Genomic DNA, 25862 nt, shown 5'->3' on the forward strand with positions numbered 1-25862 from the left:
CTTTTCTTTTATTGTCCGCTAGATACTTTTTTTTGAAATTACATATATATAAGTTTCAAATAAGTTAACATACACTACCAAACACCCGTTTATACGATTAGGTACATTCGTTTTTCTTTTTAAAATTAAATTTACTAATACGAATAAAGTGAAAAGTTATTATAATGCAACAAAGTACGAAAGAAACCTACTAAGATTTGAAGATAATATAATTAGTAGTAAGTAATATATACATACAAAGACATTTCTCTACTATGTATTAACTAATGGCTTCTAATAATATTATTTGCAATTTCGTTACCTAACAATACCCATCTACTACCTATTTATAATTAATTAAATAATTACCATGATTATTTTATCTGCAACTTTATAGTTATTTTACTTCTAATTATGTAATTCAACTATGATCTGTTAAATAAAGAAACTTACTAATTAAAAAGATTTATAATTTGTATTAGTAACGATACAATCCATTGATATTAATTTCACTAAATAATAAACCAATTTAAAAGTTAAAGCAATCAAGCAATTTAATTTAGACGATTAACATAATTGTAATAACATTTAACATCAATATATTTTAATTAACCCCAGAAAATATGAATGTTTGGAAAAATTATATAAGCAAATTAAATAATAGAGAAGTATTCGAGTTAATCTATAGCAGTATTTATAAACATTGTAATATTATCATGAACGCAATGTCAATGGTCATTGACCTATTGAAAGTTTGGGTTACAATTTTAAAACAACATCTTTTCAAAATGGAGACGTGGTCATTAACCCTAGTTTCTTATGGTTAACTATTACATCAAATATGCTTCTGAAATTGCTTACCCTAATAGGTTTGTTGTTCATCTTGTCCAAACGCACTATATATTCTAATTTCTTTAAATTATTCGACCTTGTGATAATTATTCATCTTTAATGAATGTTTCAATGAAATAAATGAAGGCGTGCTGACCGAATTTCATTGATTAGGTAGCTATTTACACGGGAGATGTTATACTGTGCAAACTCTCTCATAATCCGACAAGGACACGACCAAATAGACATGGTGCTACGAAATACCTATAACTACTGGCTATTCGGGGCACGAGTGTAAATCAGAGCCAGTAAGTTATTACTGGCTCTTCTTCGACATCGTACCTAATTCGTCGTAAGTTCCATATGGAAAACTCAATTTAAAAGCCGAACCTAAAATCTGTTGTTTTGCAAACGAACCATTACAAGATCGAGACAGTTAATGTATTTATTTTAAACGGAATATTTAACTGAGGCCAATGTTTTTTTTTTAATGTTGTTGTTGGCAAACGTACACGAGGCTCACCTGGAAATGGAAAGTGAAATGAAACAAAGTATATAAAAACTATTTATTTATTGTTAAATCATGTAGGCACACATTGGGATTATATTATACAGTCATTGGACGGAAAAACAGTCTATACAATATAATAAAAGTCTATCATTTAAGTCACTGGTACAACACAATGAACACAAAAAAAGTAAATGCACAAAGTTCAAATTATACTCCTTTTCATGAAAGAAGTCCCGCGGTGGATTGTGGAACTAAAAAATACTTTGTCGACGTCAATGGTCAGTCGATGTTATCAAGTTCGTTTGTTGTGGTAAATGTTTGTGTGTTTTTAATTAGATTAGTGCGTTAATAAGGATTTTTCGTGATGCCTAAATTTTTAAAAAGTTCGGCTCGAGAAATTATATTGAAGGTGAAGGAGTTCTGTAATGCGGAATAAAAGAATCAAGGTATTTTAATACCACTAAACAATGTTCGCAAGAGATTCGCCGCAATGACAGGTATGTTTGAGGGTTGCCGTGCCAATGATTTTTTTGCCGATTTATTGTATTGTTGGTATATTCCTATTATTTTTGTTTTTAAGATGAATATATATTTAAAAAAAAACTTGCAAGTGATATATATTTTTTATGTATTCTTAATTTAATTGCAGGCGTGTCCGAAAAAACTGTGACCAGAATTACAAAAGAAGGTATAACCGACATTGGGTAAATTACGTGCCGCATTGAGAAAAGACATAAATTTTCAGGGAAGCATCACAACATTGCACAGAATATTACATAACATTGGTTTCAAGTATAAGCGATGCCTATCCAAACGTAAATTTCTTATGGAACGCCATGACATAATCGTATGGCGTGCATGATATTTGGAAAAAATCCGAAGAAATCGCACTGTGGAAAAAAGACCTATCGTATATTTAGACGAGACCTATATACATAAAACTTATCATACAAAAAGTTGTTGGCAAAGTGAGAAGGAGCCGGGACTGATGGTCTCAGAATCTGTAGGGTCGCTGGATAATCGCTCATGCAGGGACAGAAAATGGTTTCATAAATGGTGCATTGTTGATGTTCAAATCCCAATCAAAGTCTTCAGATTATCACGACGACATGAACTCAACAAAATTAAATGGCTGAGGGAAAAACTGATTCCTAACCTACTTGAAAGGTCTCTTGTGGTAATGGATAACGCTCCTTATCACTGTACACAATTAAACAAAGCGCCCACAATGTCAAGCATCAAAAGTAAGTTGCAAGAGTGGCTGCGAGAAAAGGGTATCTATTTTGAAAATACCTGGACAAAAGCTGTATTGTTTGATCTTGGCAAACAAAATAAAGGTCCACCGACATATGCTGTGGATGAATTATTGAAAGCCCACAACCATGAGGTTTTGAAATTGCCGCCTTATCACTACGAACTCAACCCGATCGAAAAAATCTGGAGCCTTGTGAAAAGAAAGGTGGCGGATAAAAACGTGTCCCAAGACCCAAAAAAAATAATTAGTATAACCGAAGAGGCTTTTAAGAGTATCTTAGCGGAAGATTGGGCTGCTCAATGCAAACACGCAGAGCATTTGGAAAATGACAGTCTAATAGATGAAGAAATGGACCGACTCATCATATCCACGGCTAGTGATAGTGAAACAGATTCGGACTCTGTTTCCATTCACTCCTCCGACAGTGATGTTAGTATGACCGATGTAACTGATCATAATTATTCAATAAAACTGTGATTTCTTTTTGTTTTTTCCCTTATTTTGTGATATACAGAATCCCGCTTAATATCCCGGAAAATTCAAAATAATCAAATTACATAATCAATATTAATAACGACACTAATAATTCTATCTATTCAATAATTCTATCTATTCATTAATTTTTTAATAAATTACATTTAAAATCTAGTCAATAAAACAAATCCAATTAAATAATTAATAAAAATGCAACTTATACAATTAAACAATAAATATAAAATGTAATTAATAAAATACTAAAAAACAAATTCCTTATATTCAAATAATAAAACATTCTTGATATCGTATCTTAATATTCATAATATAATATTTTCCCGTAATTAACACTGGCAACATTATGTCGCGCGAATACAGCGCTGCGTCTGGGTGACTTCTTTCGTGAAAAGGAGTATAAGAGTTTCTATTTGCATTACTTATATAGTCTATGGTTAATTATGACAGCTAAGCTAATTTCAATAAAACTTATTATTAATAATAATCGTTTAGTTATGAAAAATAATTTCATAACCAATATTTTATTAAATTAGGGAAAATTACTAATTACACACATTAACGCTGACCGTTACTCACATTTTGCCATACAAAATGTAGACATTGACGATCAAAATAATGCGATGTAAAAAAAAATTCTGCTTGTGTCATTACACCTTTCAAGACTTTTCATATGTGGCGCCGGCATGACTCACATACAACCATCGTAAACATTGTCAGATTACTAACTGTAGAATAGCTATATAATTCCAATAATTCAGATCCTTTATTATTTTTATGTCATTGAAGAATACAAAAAAAAAACATATCATAGAAAATATAAGACAAACTATTTTAGCACAATATCCATATTAAATACTAATATATAATTAGAGTTACATATCTCGGAGATTCATCATATTTATTGAATTATATATTTTTAATTCCTGAATATGAATTATAAAGATCACTTTAAAAATAAGTGATATCGTGTTATAGCTGAAATAAGGCACACATTTTTACTAATCAACGTAAAAATCTGGCACAAACCATTTGAATATTTCTAATTTAATTTTCATGTTAAAATATGGAATATATATGTTTTGAAATATTTAAAATAAAATCCTCAGCTACCCACGATCGATACGATATATATACCATAAAGATGAACTAAAACAAAGTTGCAATCTAAATCTAGTGTTACACAAAATATATAATAATATATCTCGTAACTACTGTTTTAAAATTAACCGTTGAAAATCTAATTTATTCATAATACTAACATTAACATAAAGTTTCAAATCTGTCAATTTACTTACATTGAATCAAAAGAGGCTTAACTTTAAAACTTGTAATAAACTATACAAAAATACATATTTCACAAGGCAATTGTAAAAATGAGCAGCCATATTCGGAATGGTTCTTAAATCTAGGTACGGGAGGCACATTCATATTGGACGGACCGAGTAAATCTTAAACTAAATTACAGCTACGTTTGGACGAATTGATTAATATCATTAAACTTTATTTACTTCATTATCATAAGTTATGTAACATACAATAAAAAATCACACTACTTCAAAATAAAAAATAATAAAACTGTCGACATAGTGTCTCTCGCTTGTGACGTCACATCTACTCATTGGTAAATTCCAGATAATTTATCTGTAGGAGGGTTCACTTACGTATATTTAAAAGAAGAGTCTTTTTCAGCCAGTTAAAAAAATATAGTTGTATGGTAAAATATATCCCTCACTATGATTATAGTTAATACCCAAGCTTGTAAATCACATATAAAAAAAATTAAACCATCCAAAAGAATTATTAATATTTTAGCATTTTAATTGATTAATTGTATATTTTCACGCATATTACCGTTGAAATAAATAGTAATTGTTTAAAGAGATTCCATGAGACTCCTTGTCATCGGTCTACTCAAAAGACCGAGCCATAAAACATTGGTCTTTCCAGTAGACCATACTTAAAACGGCCATTATTGAATGAGACCCATATTTTTTTAATAAAAAAATGGTATCATGGGCTTTGGTTTTTGGAAAGACCAGAGTATATAAACTATAGCTTTGTATATTACTCTATCATAAGCTCAAAATGAACAACACCGAGACCATCTCTTCTGTTGTACTTGATGTTCCTCGCCCAAGCACGACACTCAATGTTGATGACTATACCAGCTGAAATAAAAAAAATGTATTAAATAATTTATAAATTATCTATGTTTAATTTTTTTGTCCACATATAACTTTTGAATTCATAACCGATTGATTTCATAATTAAAAAAATATATTTGTTGTTATCTATTAAATTCTTTATTTATGGATGATTTAAATACAGAAACTATATTAATATTAATTCATGTGTCATAAAAAATACCTAATAAATGACAATTCAGAAGTTCTAAACTTAAGTAATGAAAAATTATAAAATACCAGAGGAAAGTTCATATGTATGCTACATTTAGAAAAAAGCCGAGAATTTAACATTCTTCTTTTGATGTTAGTTCTTCAATCTAAGTTATATATATACCCTTATTGTACTCATGAGAAGCCGGGACGGATAGCTAGTTGTAATTAAAATAAATGTTCGAATACTCACTCCTGGGTCGCTGTAAGTGCACAGCAACGAGGGGGCTCAGATAACCCTCTGCATTATTATACGGATAATAGTAGCCGGGAAAACCATGGTTTGGCAAGTACTTGATCGGCCCAATGTTCTCCTTGTCCGCTGGAGTCTCACCGTGACAGGAAACCCAAACCATATTTGCCTGAAAAACTCATTTTCTATACACTTTATACTTATTCACAAAGCTAGTTCAGTAGCTAGCCTTTTCGGCTGCAAATCACAGAGTCCCAAGATCAAATGTCTTGTCGGTAACTATTATGAATATATAGTTTTATATATGAATAAATTGTTTGTTTTAAATAAAACATTAATGCAATACCATTAATATCCTAGATCACCTGTTTGAGAAGTTATTTATGATTGCACATGGCGGTGAGAAACAGCCTAACAATGACTCAGTACTTGGCTAAAACAACCTCTCCTTTTAAGGAAAACGTTAGGAATTAAGTCCACCACAATGCTCCAATGGTTTCAGACGTGGCAGACTATCATCTGATACACATAGGCTTCGTCAAGATGTGTTCCGTTACCGCCGAGCATGCATTACAAACATATATAAAACTTTTGGTATTTGTCCAAAAAATGCCAATAAAACTATCACCTCTGTTGAGGAGGCCCAGAATAAAGCAGTGTTCATATAAATACAATAAAAAATCATCTTACGTTATCACGATTGTGGTCTGTTATGTTTTTGATATGATATTGGAGATCTAAAGGCATTTCGGTGGGCAAGACACTCGTTTCATTGTAGAACTCCGGCCGCCATCCATATATCCTGCAACCAAAAGATGTATAACATTATACAAATCTATTATAGCATAACGCCGTGATATGCCACAGAAGATATACGTACATATATCGATGACCATTGTATATATCTTTTTTATTAATAAATAAATATTGGACAACATCACATACAATACTCTGATCCCAATGTAAGTAGCTAAAGCACTTGTGTTATGGAAAATCAGAAGTAACGACGGTACCCCATACACCCAGAACCAAGACAACATAGAAAACTAATGAACTTTTTCTACATCGACTCGGCCGGGATTCGAACCCGGGACCTCGGAGTGGCGTACCCATGAAAACCGGTGTACACACTACTCGACCAAGGTGGTCGTCATACTAATGGAGTGAAGCTGATAGATAATCTTGGTGTAAACTTCCAAATGTCAAAAAAAATATCTTTACAATGCTTGTGTTGTGACTACTTTTAATTTGACACATGAGATGAATATCTGAAGAGCGTTGATATTCCACCGACCAACAATACTTAGTTGTGTTCTGATTTGAAGGGTGAGTGACCTAGTGTAACTCCAGACACAAGGGACATAACATCTTAGTTACCAAGTAAGGTGGCGATCACATACCAACGGGTGGTCCATTAGCTAAAAAACCTGCAAATATAATTAAAAAAACCGTCTTCTTGTTTTATATACTTATGACATTCCTTAGATTTTTATTGTGTACAAAATCGAAATAGAAACTCATTTATATATTGCACGACATTAATACAGACACCACCCTTACAGTTTTATAGGGGTGCAATAAAGTATTGTGTGACATTTCCGGTGTAAGGGTGACAAGTCACGCCAACCATCGTTAATAAGCTTTAGTCAGACTTAACTTACTAAATACGGTGTTAAAAGTCAATATTATTATGTATTTGAGTAAATTATTTTCTATGTAATCATAGTATATACATTAAGCGACCCATTATATTAAACAATTACCTAACAAACGATTACATAAAAATATTATATACTTAAATTGAAAGGTTTATTGTTTACAATTTATAAATTATATGAACAACAAAAACTATGAATCCGATTTTTGAATCAAATCAAAAAGGCAAATGATGTGTACTTATTACGTTTATATATTGCATACGACTTGATGGTAGGGCCTTACTCTAGTCTGGGTAGGTACCACCCACTGTTGTTTTACTGACTCACTCACCTTTCAAACCGAATGATTAATCACAGTACCAACGTCAATGGGCAGTGGTGACCACTTTCCATCGTTAGGACCATTGCTAGCCAAAGCTTACATTGAAATTAGCGTTTTGTCGTACTGACCACTTTGATCTGAAACATCTCTTTGGATAAGAATTCCAAATTCAAATTTATAAATTCATTTAGCTGGTACATTTGAGTTTTCAAAACAGTCATTCATTTGTTTTTTCCCCATCATTTTTTTTCTTTGTTCTTCTTACGAGACATATTTACGAGTATTACGAGAGTTCTACCGTGGCAACATGCTGCAGAAACAGCTCGAAGGATTAATGATGTGTACGGCGCTGGTATCGCAAAAGAAAGCACGGTTTCAAGGTTTTCGTTCTGGAAATTTCGACCTTCAGAACAAACCCCGTGGACGATCGGAAACCAAAGCGGAAAATAAAGAATTAAAGGCTATTGTGGAAGCGGATCCATCACAAAGTACTTCAGAGATAGCTGCAGGCTTCGGGGTAAGTGATAAAACTGTATTAATCCACTTGAAGCAAAACGGGAATGTAAAAAAACTTGAACAATGAATTGAGTGAATCGAAATTGAAAAACTCGCGTCAACTGCTGTGTTACTTTGATCAACCGACACAATAATGAAAGGATTTTAAATAGAATCATTACTTGTGACGAAAAATGGATACTGTACGATAATCGGAAGCACTCGTCGCAATGGCTGAACCTAGGGTTCAGCCATTGCGACTAGCCCCAGCCCCAGCCAAATCCTGCCCTAAACGAAAACTGACTCAGAAAAAGTTACTTAGGAGTGTTTGGTCGACTAGCGCCGGTGTTGTTCACTACAGCTTTCTAAAATGGCCTGGCCAAACGATTACGGCAGATATCTATTGTCAGCCACTGCAAACCATGAAGGAAGAATTTGTCAATCTCTCTAGGCGACTGCTACTTCACGACAACGCAAGACCTACAATTGGAATGTCTGCAACATCTATCGTACTCCCCGGACCTGCTCCAACAGATTACCATTTTTTCCGCAATTTGGACAACTTCTTACAAGGAAAAAATTTCAAACTCTGAAGCGGCTGTCCAAACCGCCTTTAAAGAGTTTATTGATTCTCGCCTCCATGGTTTTTTTAGTAAAGGGATCAATGAACTACCTATGAGATGGCAAAAGGGCATAGCAACAACGGTGCATACTTTGATTAAATTAATATATTTTACAAAAAAATATTACTTTTTATTCCTCCCGTACAAAACGCCAATTTCATATGTAAGGACCTAATATGACATAAATATGCATATGTAATAGTGTTACCTGTTCAATTTCAGAAATATACACGGAGAGGATTTGTGGAACGAGAAATGATTCTCATCTATACATGGCGACCAACTTCGGATGTCCACATCGCACACTTTCCCTTGAGGCGGGAGGTTCTTGAAGTCGCAGTTGTAAATGTTCTGACCAGCACCGGCGGTTTGACCTTTCTTTTTATAAACTAAAACAAAAAATTGATCAATTTGTCAATCTTCAACTTCATCATAGGCAGCAGTCATCGACATCATTTATTTCAATCTTGATGTGGAGGAAAGGATCATGAGGCAACCGGAATTTCATTTAACACGTGTTTATTCAGCAAACCGCATTGGAGGAGCACGATTAAATAAACTTCAAACGTTATCCTATATAGGAGCATATTTTTTTGTTTACAAATTAATACATACCTGATAGAAAGTCAATTAGCTGATCCTCCCAATACTTGTAACTATCGTAACCCGTTCCTTTATACCAGATGAGGGTGCTGCGTACATCAGGGGGCAAAGGTCTAAATCCCAAACCAGGGCTGGTACCGATTAAGCTGTATTCCTGCTGCAGCCTCGGCACACGAGGGTTAATGAAATGCTGAAGAAAGGTTACCATACAAATGGCAAATAAAGCCGCTAGGACGATGTAAAATATTACGTAGAATATTATAATTTTACCTGCAAAAGAAAAACACTATTAAGCTGAATACTTGATTACGAAGCGTAATTATTATGGATGATCGATCACACTTGGTGGTAGGCCTTCGTGGAAGTCCACCACTACCACTCACTCATCACATAATTTACCGCCAAGCTGTATTAAGTTGCAATTTGAAGGGTAAGTGAGCCTATGTCTATAACTACAGACACAAGGGACTTGGTCAGTGGTGACCACATACAATCAGGTGGCTATGTCCGCCAGTCTACAGTGCCATAAAAATAAAACTTGATTTAGTACTTAGTTCTCGAAAATATTAAATTAATGTTAATAAAATAAAATCTAAATTAAGTCAATTATTTTCATAATTGTATATTTGTTATTGTTTACTGAACGGCGTTACGGTTATTACATTTTGAAAAATTTGCAAATTGGGAGTGGACAATATTTATCGAAGTTTGTTCAACATATATTTTTCCGCATAAATACACCTGACCCTTAGTAGTTCATAGCATTACAGTATAATTTTCTTTTGATTAATATATATCATAAAAAAATTGCAAGCACAAAAATATACAAAAGTAAAAATGCATTTTGAAGAGTATTTCAATATCAACTACATTGAATCACAATGTTCAAGACACTTGTATATTAGCAAATCGCATGAAATACGTGAATCTAGGGTTTGTTTATAGAAAAATAGGTTTATACAATTAAAAAAAAGTTAAGGCACGGGTTTTTAATAAGGTTTTTAGGTGTAACTGTTATAAGGGCATGTGGAGACAACGTGCCCTTACAACAATTTTTTAATAGGTTCCGCATAGATCTGATTAGGGTTATCAAACGGTCTTGTGGGAAATTGTTCCAATCTTGTGAAATCGCTGTTCTTAATGCTGCCTGCGGGAGTAGGATTTCTCGCATACACAGATTTTTTTAAATCGTCCCAAACATGCTCAATGGGATTATCCGGGCTGTGTGCTGTGCCAATTTGTGTTAGGTTTCCCAACCTCTTCGCAATATTGTCGAACTTGTGCAGGCGTGGTTTTGGGCATTATCTTGCGTTACAGTCTCGCCTATTAATCCCATGTAAGGTAGCACGTGAGTTTCTTAAACCTTTGTTGCAGAGCGTTGTGCCATCAAACGACCTTTTCTACCCTGTTGACGAACCATGTTAATGAACACGAGTTCCGTACTCCCGATCATCGAAATGCCACCCCACACCATACACGAACCGCCTCCTAAAGGACCACGCTAGACTTCGACGTGGGCGATAAACTTTTCTGCGACCGTCTGCACCATTTAAACATTAAAGCCCTATACTCAGTAAACAATATGGAGTCCCATTGCTCTTCAATCCAACTAAGATGTTCACGAGGCAATCTTAATATTTTAAAATAAATATTGCGTAATTTTAAATGGACTTAAATCTTTCTTTTAAGAATTATAATTATAATTCATCAAATCCAACTAATTGATTTTAAATATTAACACAAACAAACTCTTCAGCTATATTGAATTAGTAAAAATATACCTATAATAAAGTTAATCACCTGAAACAATATAAAATCTAACACCTATCACCCGTTGGTTTAATTATAGCTGCGGTAAACTGGTCAATTGTAAGTAAGGCTTCAGAGATTAGGGCTACTACAACTTTATTCCTAAGCACCCTGCTGACATTCTCTTAGTCTATAATTAAGAGATTGTTGAGGCTTCCTCTCAAGGATATCATGTAATAAATCCTGTTGTATTAACCTCACATTACATATTATATATAAAAGAAAGATAAAATTACTTGAGCAGTGATTTAATTTGTAGATGTAATTTTGAAAAAAATATACTGACTCTGAGTCTTCTTCTAAATTGCCATTTTGCACTAGTGCTGTAACCAAGATATTGCTCCTATTGACAAAGAATAAGTACCAGTTAATTTAATTTAAGTCTGTGAGGAAAGGATGCACAAAGCATAGTACAGACTGTTGTTAGATATACACACATGAGAATTAAAAAGTACACCAGGAGCTATAATAACAACTATAAAGTATCGAGGAGTCTTTATAATGATATAAGGTAGTACATCTTATGGATAACATACATGCTTGGTAATCCTTGGGACATACTAAATTTACATTTGGCATATCCATCAGAAGCAATATTATTTAGCTTATTTTGTAACCAAATAAAAAATCAAGATGTCTAAAACAATGAAATGTTTAAATAAGACTCATTGAATATTATGCTGGTAGGATATTTGTACCAATGAGGGTTGTATAGTATCTTGCCAATAGTTTGGTTTAATTTCATTATTTACTATATCTTTCTGTCTGAATAGTTTATATAATACTTATATTTTTAATCTAGTTCATTTATATCATAAGCTAGCTAGTTCATCGAAGAATTTTAGTGTTATAAAATACATATGGAGATCGAGTACTTAGCTACGAATAATATTTAATTATAGTCATAATTATTTTGTAATATATATATAAAGTTTCTTTTTGTAACATTTGCTATTTGCACCAACAATTTATTATTATTAGTTGGGTCTAGTCAATCCTAATAAGATTAGTTGACTATTTGTTGAGTGGGTTCTTACTTTTATTTATATTTGTAATTCTATAATAATTAAGGTATTATTATGATAAACTTATAGTATAGGCGTTCTTAAATAAGATACAACTTTATTACATTAATACTATAAAAATTAAAGGTTTTTTTAACGATTTTATTGTTTTTGTCTAATCTGGAGATATTTTTTTGGCTTGTAATTTCTGTGACTTATCTTAAAAAACAATAAGTTGTTACGGGACATTTATAAATTAAATGTCCCACGATTTAAGCCTATAGACAACATAATATGACTTTTATTAAAAAAGGAGTTTTGATAATGCTTAAACATCTTACATTTAAAAAAAAATAAGGTCTTATAAGAAAAAAAAAATCATAAAGTTTAAGTAAAAACTTATGTATAAAAGTTCGGATAAATAGCTCTTTAATAATTTTAACATTAAATTAACGATTCTTATACACAATTATTTTAGTCGTAAGACTTTTAAAGTTTAAATGTAGCCACGCCCTGAACTTTTTTAAGCGTTGTAACTATTACAATTGTAATATTGACTATGGTCATTTACAAAAAAAAATGGACAAAATATTATACTTAATAAAAAATATTTACAACTTTACCCCAACTTTCAGGAGTTCTTCCCATAATCGCTCCCGTTTCTTCATTGTAAAAGAAATCAGAAAACTTCTGTTTTGATGTTTTCTTCAGAGGCTTTGTTTCCATTTCGAATTGTTCTATCTTAGAATTCGGCATTTTTAATGTTTTCTCGTAACTATTTATTTATAAAAAATAAATTTAACGAAAACGAAAATTATGAAACACAACCGCCGCAACACAAAACATACGTGCGTGTTAACAGATTATAAATATTTTAATTAATTATGACAACGGTTGACAGTTGCTAGTTACTTAGTAAGTTACAGAAAACAAATTCATTTCCTATTTATTCCTATTAAAACAAAAATCTTATCATAGTTATGTAACTAGAATAATTTCCATATTTTAATATTTTTAACCAATAACACAGTATACATAGGAATACTATATCATACCATACCATTTATATAGTACCTACGTTACCTAGAAACTAGTTTACTTTATTTTATTCGCACCAGCTATTGTGGTAACTTTGTCAAACGTTTAATCATTATTTTATTGTTTGATGGTTATAGGTCAGGATGGTATTGCCTCTTTTGCATTTTGCGTAGAACAGCACATTATCACTTGTCAGTGTCAATTCAATTTGTTAGGTATTTCACTATGTGCACTTAATAAGTGTCATTTGTGACTTTAGGTACTTACATGAAATAGTATCTATTTATTTAGGAATTTCGACGTTTTCCTCTTGCTGTTTAGCAATATAGCAAATAGTTTTGCATTCAAAATTAAGAAATATTTTGCAATTATATAAACACCTACCTCCCTTTTTTTAAATTAGAATAATGGCATCTGTTCACAAAATAATCGTCATTGTTGGTTTTATATCGTTGTTTCATTCAGCGTTCTCAGCAGCACAACGTAAGTATAAATTAATTTATAATTTGAAAGATTTCCTTTAAATATTACAGCAATAAACGCAATGTAAAAATAGAAATAATTATTCTTACTAATAAATAGTAAATATAAATAATAAATAATAGATTCATTATTGAGGTAATTAATACAGAACCTTTTTTACAGATCGTTCATATCTGCGAATTTCTTCACAAGAATTCACAACATTACCCCTTGATGTAAGTGAAATTAGTTTATATGAGTAACAATGTAGTGAAGCTTATATTAACACTGGCATGCATAAATTAAAAAAAATAATTATTGTAAGAATGAAAACATTATTTTTGCTATAAAATGTTCTATACATTCAGTCCTGTCTTAACATGTACATTACTCTATGAAATGATTAAAAACAAAAACATTAATGTATATTATATGTAAACTTATCATAATTTTATATAGAACTACAATTGTTTTGGAATTAATTCTACTGAGAATAACTATCAGGACACTGGGAAGTTAATCTCAAATTGAGTATATTGATTAAATACAAATAAATTTGTTTATCCTATATATGAAAACAAAAAAAGCTTTTTACCTGTATAAATACTCTTGTATAGAAATAATATATAATAATATGCCTTATTTGTGTTTTTGTGGTCCTTTATTATTTTCATGTAATTCCAAGTACAAGTAGATAGTTATAGAAATATTTGTTAATTACAGATAATAATCCAGGCAGTTTCAAGCTTATTTGCAGTGATGTGGGGAGTTCTTAATGTATCTGGCAAACTTCGTGAAATCCCAGCAGCAGCAGAACTGAACACTGTTAAGTGGGAGACTCAACGCAATCTTCCATCATTCTACATCTTTAATCATAGAGGAAGAGCATTAGCCGATGACTTTGTTCCAACACCAAGTAAAGGGGAGTTGGAAAACTTAGAATGATAATAGTACTAAGAAAATATTGAGAAAAATATATTAATTTATTTAGAGGTAGAATTTTTTTTTTATAAATCTATGACCTATAAATAAATTAACATACAAGACAATCTGTTCTATTTATTTAATTAGCTGTTTGTTTTTATTTATTATATTATGTTGATCTTTTAAAGATTTAAGAAATCTTTGACTTAAAAATAATTTTGAATTTGATATACAACAAGTATACTAAATAAAACGAGATTTTTTTTTTAATTTGTATTTCTTATTTTAATGGAAAAATATGTATGCTGTGAAGCCCTCGACAGATGACAATAGACTTATTATATATACTCTTAAGTGTCATATAAAAAAACATTAGGTAAGTATAAACATTCCGATTAAATGTCATAAGCTTATTTACAAAAGAGTATCTTTTAGTAAAACCTTAATACATTGATATTGCATTATTTCTAGTTTTGTAAGAATAAACACAGCTATTCTTACAATTATATAATGTGAGGAGAGTCAGAACATATCTTCTAGTAACAGTCTTTACACATGTACACCAACCATACACATTTTTATCTTCCTCCACGACCGCCTCTGAAACCTCCGCCTCCGCCTCCTCGACCAAATCCACCTCCTCCGCCACCTCTTCCAAATCCGCCACCGCCGCCTCCTCTTCCAAATCCACCACCACCGCCTCCCCTACCAAATCCACCTCCTCCGCCTCTGCCAAAACCACCGCCTCCTCCTCTACCAAATCCACCGCCGCCTCGGCCGCCACCTCCTCGGCCAAATCCTCCGCCACCACCTCTGCTAAATCCACCGCCTCCGCGGCCCCCTCGGCCACCACGACCACCTCCGCGTTTTGCTCCAGGTGGCTGTGGCAAAAATCTCTTTAAAGGTAATAATTTAGCAGGATCAATGAAAAACTGTTGCCCTTCTTTAAAACTCTTCGCCTTTATATTTTCACCTAATTTAACAGATACGAAATAGTCTCGTAAATTTCCAAATATTTCGTCAATTTTGCCGATTTGTTCTTTGTTTTCAAGAAAAATTGGGGCATTGAAGTAAGGTACGTCTTCGATGTCTACTTTACATACGAGGTCATCTTGAACTGTCCAGCCGTAGTGGCCGAGAGGAATCACGGACTCAGGGGGACCAACGTCTTGTTGTCTGTAGCCACCGCCTCCGCCACCGCGGCCTCGGCCACCACCAAAACCTCGGCCACCTCCTCTTCCTCCAAAACCGCCACGACCGCCACCTCCACCGCCTCCTCTTCCGCGAAAGGACATTTTAACTTTAAAAAAAAAACAAATATAACCTCAAGTCACGTTATATTTTCGGCGCACCGCGCACGCTTTCTTGACAATCAAAGTCAATTTATAGTTGACAATGACAGTAGTCTATGTCGCAACAGATGAAAACAGTAAAGGATTTTTTTTATAAAAAAACTATTTTTATCAACTCATCGTTTTAAAAAATAAATAATTATAATTTAAAATACAGATTAATATTTGCTTACATATATTATACATAGTTGTGTGTGTATGCATTTTATTTACGTTTATATGTATCTGTATGTTACATATTCGAAATTTAAACTAATTGTACCCTTTCCCATGTATATTTTTACAATTAGTCCTCTGCCCCAAAAGTTGCCTGCCTGTTGCACCTCATCCAACTTTTATTAATCCAAATATCAAGTTTATTTAAAGTATTGGTGTGCATCTAAAAATAAATAAATAGCTAACAATACCAAAAGTAAACTTATCACATTTTAGTTCAAATGGTTGGGTGTAACTTATTTAAAACTTAACTTTAAGCTATGATACAATCTACATTCAAAAGTAGAATTTAAAAAAAACTTATATGAAATAGATTGGTAATTTTACATTACTCAAAGATTATTTAAATATGTTCTATTATATTTAAAATCTCTGAGTTAGAGACTCCCTTTAGGGTGTTTTTAACAAAATAAGTATAATTACAGTTGCTTCAGATATTAATACAAAAATATGTATATTCACAATAATATAGATCTTTCTGAGAGAAACGGTGACAATCATTTTATAGACAGGAGGAGGAAAGGTAAACTAATAATATCTAGCCTCTGACTTCCCAAACTTATTACACCCTTCCTGAGGCATGGTATTCATTTTAATAAAATATTAAAATTATTTTTAACTTGTCTTATAAAAAAATTTAGGGCTCAATGCAAAAATCATTGATAAATAAGACATATTACTCAATATAAGATTTTGTGCTTTAAAAGATTAATAATTTAATTTTATACCGGTTTTCAAATTTATTTGCAATCTGTGTCACTATTGTTTGTGCTTGTGTCACTGAAATCAAATCAAGTGTTGTGTATCTGTCAAAGTGTCATTTTGTTTAAAACTGGATATAAGCAATTAAATGGTTCTTAAAAAAAGTTTCTGCTTAAGTTACACAATTTACACTTTATAATTGCGATATTAATGATCAATAAATAACTAAACTAAGAAAGGCTTGAATTAGCAGTACTTTAAGGTACTTCTACGATGGCGGACATGGAAAATGAGTTAAAAGATCTTCGAGAAAAAAATAATGAATTAGTACAGAAAGTCCAGTATTGGAAAATGACTGCTGCGCAAAGGGAGAATGAGAAATTGGAGCTTATGAAAGAAATAAACGAACTAAGGCTTAAACTGAGCGTGAGATATTTTTCATGATCTAACCGTAGCCAACAAGTCGAAAATACGTTTCACTTTGCATCTTCAGCATATAAATAATATTTCGTTTGTATATTGTCAGTTCACCTCTGAGGATATATTAAATAATCATGTTAATTTCTTCCAGAGATTACGTAGCGGCGGTGCGGCTCATGCTCGCAAGCTTGACGCTGCACTTCAAACTGCAAGTGAAGAAGCACTATCACATTTGGTACAAGCATCAAGTGCAGTTGCTCGCACATTAGAACTGGCTAAAACATATATGCAAGACAGGCAGGAATTAGAGTCTGCTCTGCCTAGATGGAGTAGTTTGAGTAATACTCCTTCATCAGATAAAGTGAATAGAGTACCACCTATGTTAATCGGTGGACGATTAATGCAGCCAGTTGTCTCGTTAAGTAGGACACTACAGTCCAATAATTCTAGTAAGTGTAACAAAATTTTATTTTTTGAAACATAGTATTGAATAAAATTTGGAGCTACATACAAGAGCATAATTGTCATTATAAATATTTAAAATGCTTACAACTGTAAATATAAGGAGAATGTGATTAGTATTTAAACTGACTAAATACATTTGTGTTGTCTTTTGTAGGATCAGTCAATAGAAGTCCAAATCAACAGAACCGCAGTGTTTCAGAAAGGGCAGTGCCCATGCATATGTTACAAGGTAAGCTTTAATCACTATTAGTTGCTGTCATGATACAAAAAGTTAATAATTTGCACTTCTAGCACAACCTTTTAGTTGAAATGTATTTTTTTTTTTTTTAGTTTAGGCTTTATTTGTGCCAAGAGGGCACAGATTATAAAGTTGAAATGTAAAATAAGAATCATAGTCAAAATATTTATATCTATAATTTTTTTTTAAATGTGTGTTTAACTTAAGTCATCGTAAGCAGTTGGACTAATTTTAAAGATTTTTTTTTTGTGTGGATTTGAGTGGGCATGTTTTTAATTGGAGATATCAGGTGGTGCACTTGGATATTAAAACAAAAACTTAAAATAAATATGTTTTAATTTTAATATCTTAAATTCAGCGGTTTGGTCTTAATAAATATATGTATGTATAGTCTATTCCAATCGAAGAAGGAATGAAGATAAACAGACCTTAGATTTAAATATTCCATGTGATTTTTTAATAGCTTAGCTATATTGTACGCTACTAACAGTTCTTGATTACTATATTTTAATTTATGATATAACACTTTTCCCCTTAACTATTTATATCCACTTTAATTTTACTTCCAAACTTCTGCTAACAGTTTTGTGGATCACTGGAATGTATTTTTTTAACAAATCCATAATGAATATCATAAATTATAAAAACACTAACAATGACATTGTATCAATTCAATGTTAAATGTAAATTTGCCTTCAGGCCTCTTGTGGTTGAAATCTACATAAATAAAAGCGAAAAACCACTCACTGATTAATCACGAAATCTTAGAAACTATGACACGTACAAACTTGAAATAGAGGCAGGTAGGTTCTTTATAAGATGTAGACTTCCGCTAAGAACGGATCTTATGGAACTCCACGCCTAAGGAGGTAAAAAGGGGTTTGGAAGTTTGTGTTTTATAAATTTCGAGGTAAAGCCGCAGTTTCAGCTAGTAGAGTATTGAACTATTTATAGGGTAAAATATAAAGTATGACTTCATACTGGCAAAAGGTTATCATAAATTATAAATTACAGATGTATACATACCATTGACAAGAATAGATGCAGGCGAGTTACCAGCCAATAATGTGGACACAGACATGGAGGTGAACCATGCCGATGACAGTACCGAGGAACTTGCATTAGATGGCAAGTAAAGTAACAATATATTGATCTCCATTTGTGACCATAAATGGTGTAAAAGTTACTATTTTATTTTCGTTATATAGAACTTGCTTATGTTACTAGAGAGCTCAAGGTTTCTCGTTCAAATCCAAAAGTTGTTACAAGTATCCAGTCCAGCAGTTGACAAAGCTGGTAGATCTAATTTTTTTAATGCAATTCTATGGTATATGCTTTAGTCATGTTTAAAAATCATCTATTAAAATTGGTTTATTTAGGTGTCATGAGACACATTGAAAGTGTTCCATTGATTATATAATTATCTTATTAAAAAATATAAATGCGAAATTGTTTGTGGCTTAGTTCTTATTAGAATAGTTTAAGGGACAGAGATTGCACTAGACCATAGACAATCTTTTAATTAGAACGATAAAATTATTTGTTTAAATTTTCACTACAGTAATTTACATTCAATAATCGATTTTCTAGGAAAATCAGGCGTCTGCATAATCCGAACATAATTTTTTCTACAATTAATTCTCATTTTTTTAATGTTCGCTTAAGCTCATGAATAGCTACTAAATAAAGGAAAATCACTTGAAATATTTATATTATCTTTTATTTCTTTGCTTATTTACATATAGATTATATGGAAGGGAATAGAGTAATATAAACATTTTTTATTTTTATTTTTTATTTTAGATAGTGGTGACAGACTGGAAGAGTCTCAAAACTCGGATACGGATAATTTCGAAGAGTCGTAAGTATATTATGTAAATGCACACATTAATTATTAAAAAGGAAAACGCGATAACTAAGCACAGAGAGAATTTATGATTTGGCTCGATAGTACCCTTTTTACACTAAATATTGTTTAATAAGTAATAATATGTTACTTTCGTACACCGTCCTAATAGCCAGTAGCCATCAAAATTTTTTTTTTTTGGATATCGTTAGGCAGACTTGCAAATAGGTCACCTGATCGAAAGTGGTCACTACCGCTCATAGACAATGGCGCTGTAAGAAACATTAACCATTCGTTACATCACCAATGCACCACTAATCCCGGGAACTAAGATGTTATGTCCCTTGTGCCTGTAGTTACACTGGCTCACTCACCCTTCAAACCGGAACACAACAATATTGAGTACTGCTGTTTGGCGGTAGAATATCTGATGAGTGGGTGATACCTACCCAGACGGGCTTGCACAAAGCCCTACCACCAAGTTACATCACCATCATACTTGAAATACACACCTGTGACTTTTCAGTAAATTGCACTTGCCCATAATTAACTCACACATATAATATAAGATATTTTATAAGCTTTACTTGGTGGTAGGGTTTCGTGCTGTAGTTCGTCTGGGTAGGTTACCAACATCTTAGCTCACAAAGTTGGCGTCGTATCAGCGATGTAAGGAATGGTTTACATTGGGTAACCGTTTATATGGGTATTTAACTGCCTGCACTAGAGAATCTTTTCCCATATTTAGAAAACTTGGAAGTTCTTCTGATTTCGAAACTTTGCTGTGCGTTTATTAAGTCCCTGCTAACTAAATGTAATTATTGAGTAATATTCTGATTTATTTTTTTGTTTTCTCAGTCGTAGGTTAGATGCAGTTACAGAAGATATTGAGCCTGAAGATGAGGAACTTCCGCAAAGGTAATAAGTTTAAACATATTTAACAAAAAATACTAATGATACTTAAACGACTTGTTTTGCTAACTACACTCCCGAGCCTCGATGCACTCATAACCGTAACGATAGCTAAATATAATACTGTACCTCTACAAGTATGTACGATGTAATATAATTAACAAATTTACTGGTAAAGTAATTAACTTTATACTCAATTCAATTATAATAAGTAAAATTCAATTTTTTTGCTGACTGTACACATGTTGCTTCTTAAACTGAGTTGCCGCCATCTTAAATTTATTTTCCTTATTGGCACGCGCTATATCTTCCTCCACAGAACATCTATTGAGGTTGAAGTAAAACTTATTTACTTTGGTACTAATGTTTGATTGTCGATATTAATTTTTTTTTGTGATTGATTTGTAAAGGTGTTTCAGACGGGCAAATTGCAAACCAATCTATTCCATGATTTATTATATCCAGATGTCGAGGATTTTCTATTTGATCTGTTCGTTTAGTTATTTTATCGTACTCTCTATAACGATATACATACTAAATAATATTATAATATTTTTACAACAGTGTTAAGTGTTATATAATGGAACTGACTTACGTGTAAAGGGAAAAACGGATTTCGTTTTTTTAATTTTGCTTTTTTATCGACAGACAACGAGCGGAGAATCCATTAGAAGGTCCAAGCTGGCTTTTGGATGAACCTAGAACGAAGGTATAATATTTTTTAAATACCATAATATTTAGGGTAATAAATAAACTTTTAAATAACATTTAATTAGAATTTTGTTAGAGGTTTATCAGAAAAAATAAAAGTTTTGGGCTGTATTAAAGTGACTTAAACATTTTTTTAAGTTGTCGGCACAAATGAAGGTCTTCATCCGATGTTGAGTTGAGAGGTCAATCTTTTATAAAGTAGAAATAGAGTGAATAGTAGAAATGCCCCATTTAAAGGAATCACTAGTACTCCAATGTTCAATGTTGTTTTGAGTCACCGTCGTTAGTACGTGTGCTCGGTAGAGTCGAGTCGTTAGCGTCACTCGCTTAGCGCCGTATCCTCTGGCGGGAAGGGAAAATCGTTCTGCCACACACTTGTAATGTAGATGTCATAGTGACGTATCCAAATATATTTTTTAACATTCTATAAACTCAGGCTTATTTAGGACACGGCACAATTATAAAAAGTATTAAAAGAAAATTAAGGAACCTGACAAATATAAAATAAAAATAAACAAAGTATATACTAATTAATCTAAAAAATATATACAATAAAGAGGAAAGAAAATATAAGCAAAGAGATTTGATAAGCAATTAGAGTAATCGTTTCTTAAAGGTGTACCATTCAGGTCCCAAGTTGGGTTCCAAAAACTGAACTCTGATTTTCAATGGTACCCTATGGCGCGAGGTCGGGCTGTGACAATCTATGGTATGATTGACACAATTCACGTCGATGTAAGCGGTTGTTCGTTAGCAAGAGACAACATTTTTAACGGAACTTTCAGAGGAAGACGAAGAAATTTACAAATCTGGAACCGGATTCGACCACGGAGTTCGAGGAAAATTTGGACAGCACGCCGACGCCCGGACCCAGCCAGAGTTCGAGACAAACCGAGGTATTTAATTTGTTTTTATTCATAATTTGTTTCATTCATAAATTGAATTATTCAAGTATAATATGCATGACCTAACGTTAACTCATATTAGGTCCTTACATATGAAATTGGCGTTTTGTACGGGAGGAATATAAAATCAATTTATTTTGTAAAATATATTTAAAGAATCAAAGTATGCACCGATATTAGCTATGCACTTTTGCAATCTCATAGGTAGTTCATTGATCCCTTTACTAAAAAACCACGGGGACGAGAATCAATAAATTCTTTGAAGGATGGACATCCGCATCGTAGTTAATTTTTTTTTCCTTGTAAGAAGTTATCCAAATTCCGGAAAAAATGGTAATCTGTTGGAGCAAGGTACGTAGTTACTAGGGAGTACGGTGGATGTCGCAGACATTCCAATTGTAGCTCATCTAACTTAGTGGTTAATTTTGTGCAGGGTGTGGTCTTGCGTTGTTGTAAAGCAGTAGTGGCCTAAAGCGATTGACCAATCTCAGTTGCTTAGCAGCTAGTTCTTCCTTCGGTTTGCAGTTGCTGACAATAAATATCTGCCGTAATCGTTTGGCCAGATTTTAGAAAGCTGTAGTGAACGGTACCGGCGCTAGTCCACCAAACAGTCATAAGCAACTTTTCTGAGTCAGTTTTCGTTTAGGGCTGGATTTGGCTGGGTCTCTAGGGTTCAGCCATTGCAACGAGCGCTTCCAATTATCGTACAGTATCCGCTTTTCATCACAAATAATAATTCTATTTAAAATACCTTCATTATTGTGTCGGTTGAGCAAACTAATGACGCGTGTTTGCAAGTTCGATTCAATCAATTCATGATGTACCCATTGTTCAAGTTTTTTTACATTCCCGATTTGCTTCAAGTGGATTAATACAGTTTTATCACTTACCCCGAAGCCTGCAGCTATCTCTGAAGTACTCTGTGATGGATCCGCTTCCACAATAGTCTTTAATTCTTCATTTTCCGCTTTGGTTTCCGGTCGTCCACGGGGTTAGCTCTGAAGGTCGAAATTTCCAGAACGAAAACGTTGAAACCAAAGACGTACCGCGCTTTCTTATGCAACACCAGCACCGTACACATCATTAATCCTTGGAGCTGTTTCCGCAGCACTGGTGCCACGGTAGAACTCGTACTCGTAAATATACAGATATTTCATGTTTTCCATTGTGCGCTAATAAGCGACACCAAAGAAAAAAATAATGGAAAAAAAACAAATAAATGAGTGGTTTGAAAACTCAAATGTACCAGCTAAATGAATATATAAATTCAAATTTGGAATTCTTAACTAAAGAGGAGATGTTTCAGATCAAGGTGTTCAGTACGACAAAACGCTAATTTCGTATACAGGGACCTAATATTTATAACCCGTGGTTAAAGAACAAATCAAATCCCGAATACAGTACTGAATCAGTTAAAATAAATACGTAGTACGTACGTAGCTCTCTCGTCACATCACAAAAGTGAGAGCTGTGAGAAAATTGCATCGATTCGACTTCGAGTGCCAAACATCTATGGATAGTTCCAAAAGTTACGGCTGAGTACTATCTCACAGTATTGAGTCCCCATAGACGAGGCACGAGCCTGTAGCATACCGTGTGTTGCGCAGCGCGGGCGGCGCAGCGAGTTCTCGCCCACCGTGCGGCGCCGGCGCGCCTCCCCGCCCGCCTCGCCGCGCCCGCGCCGCCTCAGGTACCGCCTCGAGTACTTGCGATCTATTTTAAAGCTGCACGTTCTCGTCTTGCGGGCAAAAGTAACTATTTTTATTTCAGTAACAACGGTCGCATCCTCAAAGTGCTGGTCGCTAAGATGCGGCTCGACGAGGACGAGGGCGGCGACGGCGACGCGTCGCCCCCCAAGCGGCCGAACCTCGACTCGATGTCTCCGATGGCCGCCGAGGTGACGCCGAGGACGAGCGCGATAGTTCCGGAAGCCTCTCCGAAGCGGCAGTCCCGGGACGGGTCGCCTCGGTTCCAAATCAGAGAGATGTCGCCATCTAAGCGGCTGATGCGTTTCGATGCGCCGAGTCCGAACGGATCTACCGACTCCCGGGTTATAGTTTTGTGAGTATATAAAACTGAATCATATTTATTATTGTTAAATCATCGATAACTTACAATTCTAGCTTCGAATGTAACTAATATAAAATTAATTAAGCACCATTTGTAGACAAAGAAATACTTACAGAGAGACGCGCAATGATCCACCGGAGCCCTGTAGTTCCGGCATATCCATATCGAGAACCATTAATCGAGTCAACAACTTCGACAATCAATCGAATAACAACATTAACGATCATGATCCCATCAGTAGCGATCAAAATCAAAACGAAAACGATCGTAACACCCGGAGAAATCACAGCTGTGTCGACAATCGTAGCGGTAAAGCGACGAGTCAAAGCCGTGAAAATAATATTAGCTTGGACAATCATAGCAGCCTCGACAATCGGGGCAGTAGACCGAATAATCACACCAGCTTAGACAATCGCGGCAGTCGTGACAGTCGCGACAGCGACAGTAGCGGGAGTGAGCTGGCGAGCGAGAGTCGCACGAGGAGGCCGAGGAAGGCGGTTGTATATAAAGAGAAACCATTGAACAGGTTCGTTTTAACGTAACTCACTTTTAGCATAAAATTTCCATTCCATTTTAACTGTTTTATTTCGAAATTTCAAAAATCGAGCGAAAACTAAATTTAAATCCAGGCAAACCCCACTAAGTCTTTTTTACTTAATTTTATGCTCAGCTGTGAAGGAGATTGTCGTAACGAAACCTGCATGTGTCAGTTTTACTAGTTCCAAATTACAAATGTCAAAGGTTGTGTGAACACTTTTGGTGTATAATAAAAAAAAATACCTTGACTTGTGTTTTATCTACATTTTTGTATTGTTTCGTTAAAATCAGTATTCTTTTGTTTAACGTTATACATATTTTGTTTCAGAAAATTACGCAGGTGATTAGTATTATTTTATGTTAAACGGTTTTAGTAAAGTATTGTGTAGTTTAAATTATTTATATTATTGATGAATGCACTGTTGACAATTGTTATATAAAAAAATATTACTTTGTCATCGTAAAATTAATAAGATTTTTTTTTCAACGTATACACTGTTACAATACAACGTGTAATCAAATTTAAATAAATAGCATGTTTAAAAAAGTGTTATCATTTGTAACGTTATTTATTAACGCTAAAGCGCAACAAATTTAAGAAATGCCTTTTGACAGCTGTCAGACCTGTGGACCAAGTATTTCGAAATCGATTCCTGGTAGATATTGTTTATTAAGTAATCGATTTCTGATTATGACGTTTATAATTACTAGGGTCTAGGGCAAGGTGTCATAAGATATACAGACAGAATTTTTTTTTTAATATGTGACATAAAATATGTAATACTTTCTTCGATCCGGATCAAATGTTTATGATATTAGGTATATATTTGATTGACGGGTGATTTTAAATGTATCTAGATCGCAAATTATTTGCAACTAAACATTATGAATCA

General features: G+C 33.4%; 5 protein-coding genes across 6 annotated transcripts in view; 2 read left to right on the forward strand and 3 right to left on the reverse strand.

Annotated features, from left to right (window-relative positions):
* LOC113396692 (succinate--hydroxymethylglutarate CoA-transferase) overlaps positions 1-25862 on the reverse strand; it is a 121024-nt gene that overhangs the window by 85638 nt on the left and 9524 nt on the right. The gene's annotated exons all lie outside the window — the stretch shown is intronic.
* Positions 5069-13037, reverse strand: LOC113396696 (sodium/potassium-transporting ATPase subunit beta-2-like). The gene is made up of 6 exons (XM_026634743.2): positions 12795-13037; positions 9371-9628; positions 8964-9144; positions 6348-6459; positions 5658-5826; positions 5069-5236 (listed from the first exon to the last, which is right to left on the reverse strand). Exons 1-6 carry the CDS (start codon positions 12925-12927, stop codon positions 5133-5135), a joined length of 957 nt encoding a protein of 318 aa, XP_026490528.1. The 5' UTR covers positions 12928-13037; the 3' UTR covers positions 5069-5132.
* LOC113396702 (ER membrane protein complex subunit 5) lies at positions 13480-14661 on the forward strand. The gene is made up of 3 exons (XM_026634751.2): positions 13480-13692; positions 13855-13907; positions 14395-14661. Exons 1-3 carry the CDS (start codon positions 13617-13619, stop codon positions 14614-14616), a joined length of 351 nt encoding a protein of 116 aa, XP_026490536.1. The 5' UTR covers positions 13480-13616; the 3' UTR covers positions 14617-14661.
* On the reverse strand, positions 14854-15977 carry LOC113396700 (H/ACA ribonucleoprotein complex subunit 1-like). The gene has a single exon (XM_026634748.2). The coding sequence runs from the start codon at positions 15888-15890 to the stop codon at positions 15174-15176; it is 717 nt and encodes a 238-aa protein (XP_026490533.1). The 5' UTR covers positions 15891-15977; the 3' UTR covers positions 14854-15173.
* Positions 16940-25709, forward strand: LOC113396691 (probable serine/threonine-protein kinase tsuA). 2 transcript variants are annotated; one of them, XM_064220691.1, is made up of 12 exons: positions 16940-17291; positions 17437-17734; positions 17905-17979; positions 19003-19120; positions 19796-19849; positions 20693-20752; positions 21395-21455; positions 22243-22353; positions 23970-24052; positions 24133-24423; positions 24530-24958; positions 25298-25709. In XM_064220691.1, exons 1-12 carry the CDS (start codon positions 17139-17141, stop codon positions 25311-25313), a joined length of 1749 nt encoding a protein of 582 aa, XP_064076761.1. In that variant the 5' UTR covers positions 16940-17138; the 3' UTR covers positions 25314-25709. The 2 variants fall into 2 exon arrangements, with proteins under 2 accessions (XP_064076761.1, XP_064076762.1); XM_064220692.1 differs by having other exon boundaries at positions 16941-17291; positions 24548-24958.

This window comes from Vanessa tameamea, chromosome 4 (genome assembly GCF_037043105.1).
Source record: "Vanessa tameamea isolate UH-Manoa-2023 chromosome 4, ilVanTame1 primary haplotype, whole genome shotgun sequence".
NCBI lineage: Eukaryota > Metazoa > Arthropoda > Insecta > Lepidoptera > Nymphalidae > Vanessa > Vanessa tameamea.

Excerpts from the sequence above, each read along its gene's own strand:
- LOC113396696 (XM_026634743.2), bottom strand. The coding sequence starts at position 12,927 with ATGCCGAATTCTAAGATAGAACAATTCGAAATGGAAACAAAGCCTCTG. Across the intron at positions 9,629-12,794 it reads AAGAACTCCTGAAAGTTGGG|GTAAAATTATAATATTCTAC; the intron begins GTAAAGTTGTAA and ends TTTCTTTTGCAG. Across the intron at positions 6,460-8,963 it reads ATATTTCTGAAATTGAACAG|GATATATGGATGGCGGCCGG; the intron begins GTAACACTATTA and ends TTTTGGTTGCAG.
- LOC113396700 (XM_026634748.2), bottom strand. The coding sequence starts at position 15,890 with ATGTCCTTTCGCGGAAGAGGAGGCGGTGGAGGTGGCGGTCGTGGCGGT.
- LOC113396702 (XM_026634751.2), top strand. The coding sequence starts at position 13,617 with ATGGCATCTGTTCACAAAATAATCGTCATTGTTGGTTTTATATCGTTG. Across the intron at positions 13,693-13,854 it reads AGCGTTCTCAGCAGCACAAC|ATCGTTCATATCTGCGAATT; the intron begins GTAAGTATAAAT and ends CCTTTTTTACAG. Across the intron at positions 13,908-14,394 it reads TCACAACATTACCCCTTGAT|ATAATAATCCAGGCAGTTTC; the intron begins GTAAGTGAAATT and ends TGTTAATTACAG.
- LOC113396691 (XM_064220691.1), top strand. The coding sequence starts at position 17,139 with ATGGCGGACATGGAAAATGAGTTAAAAGATCTTCGAGAAAAAAATAAT. Across the intron at positions 17,980-19,002 it reads GCCCATGCATATGTTACAAG|ATGTATACATACCATTGACA; the intron begins GTAAGCTTTAAT and ends TATAAATTACAG. Across the intron at positions 19,850-20,692 it reads ACGGATAATTTCGAAGAGTC|TCGTAGGTTAGATGCAGTTA; the intron begins GTAAGTATATTA and ends TTGTTTTCTCAG.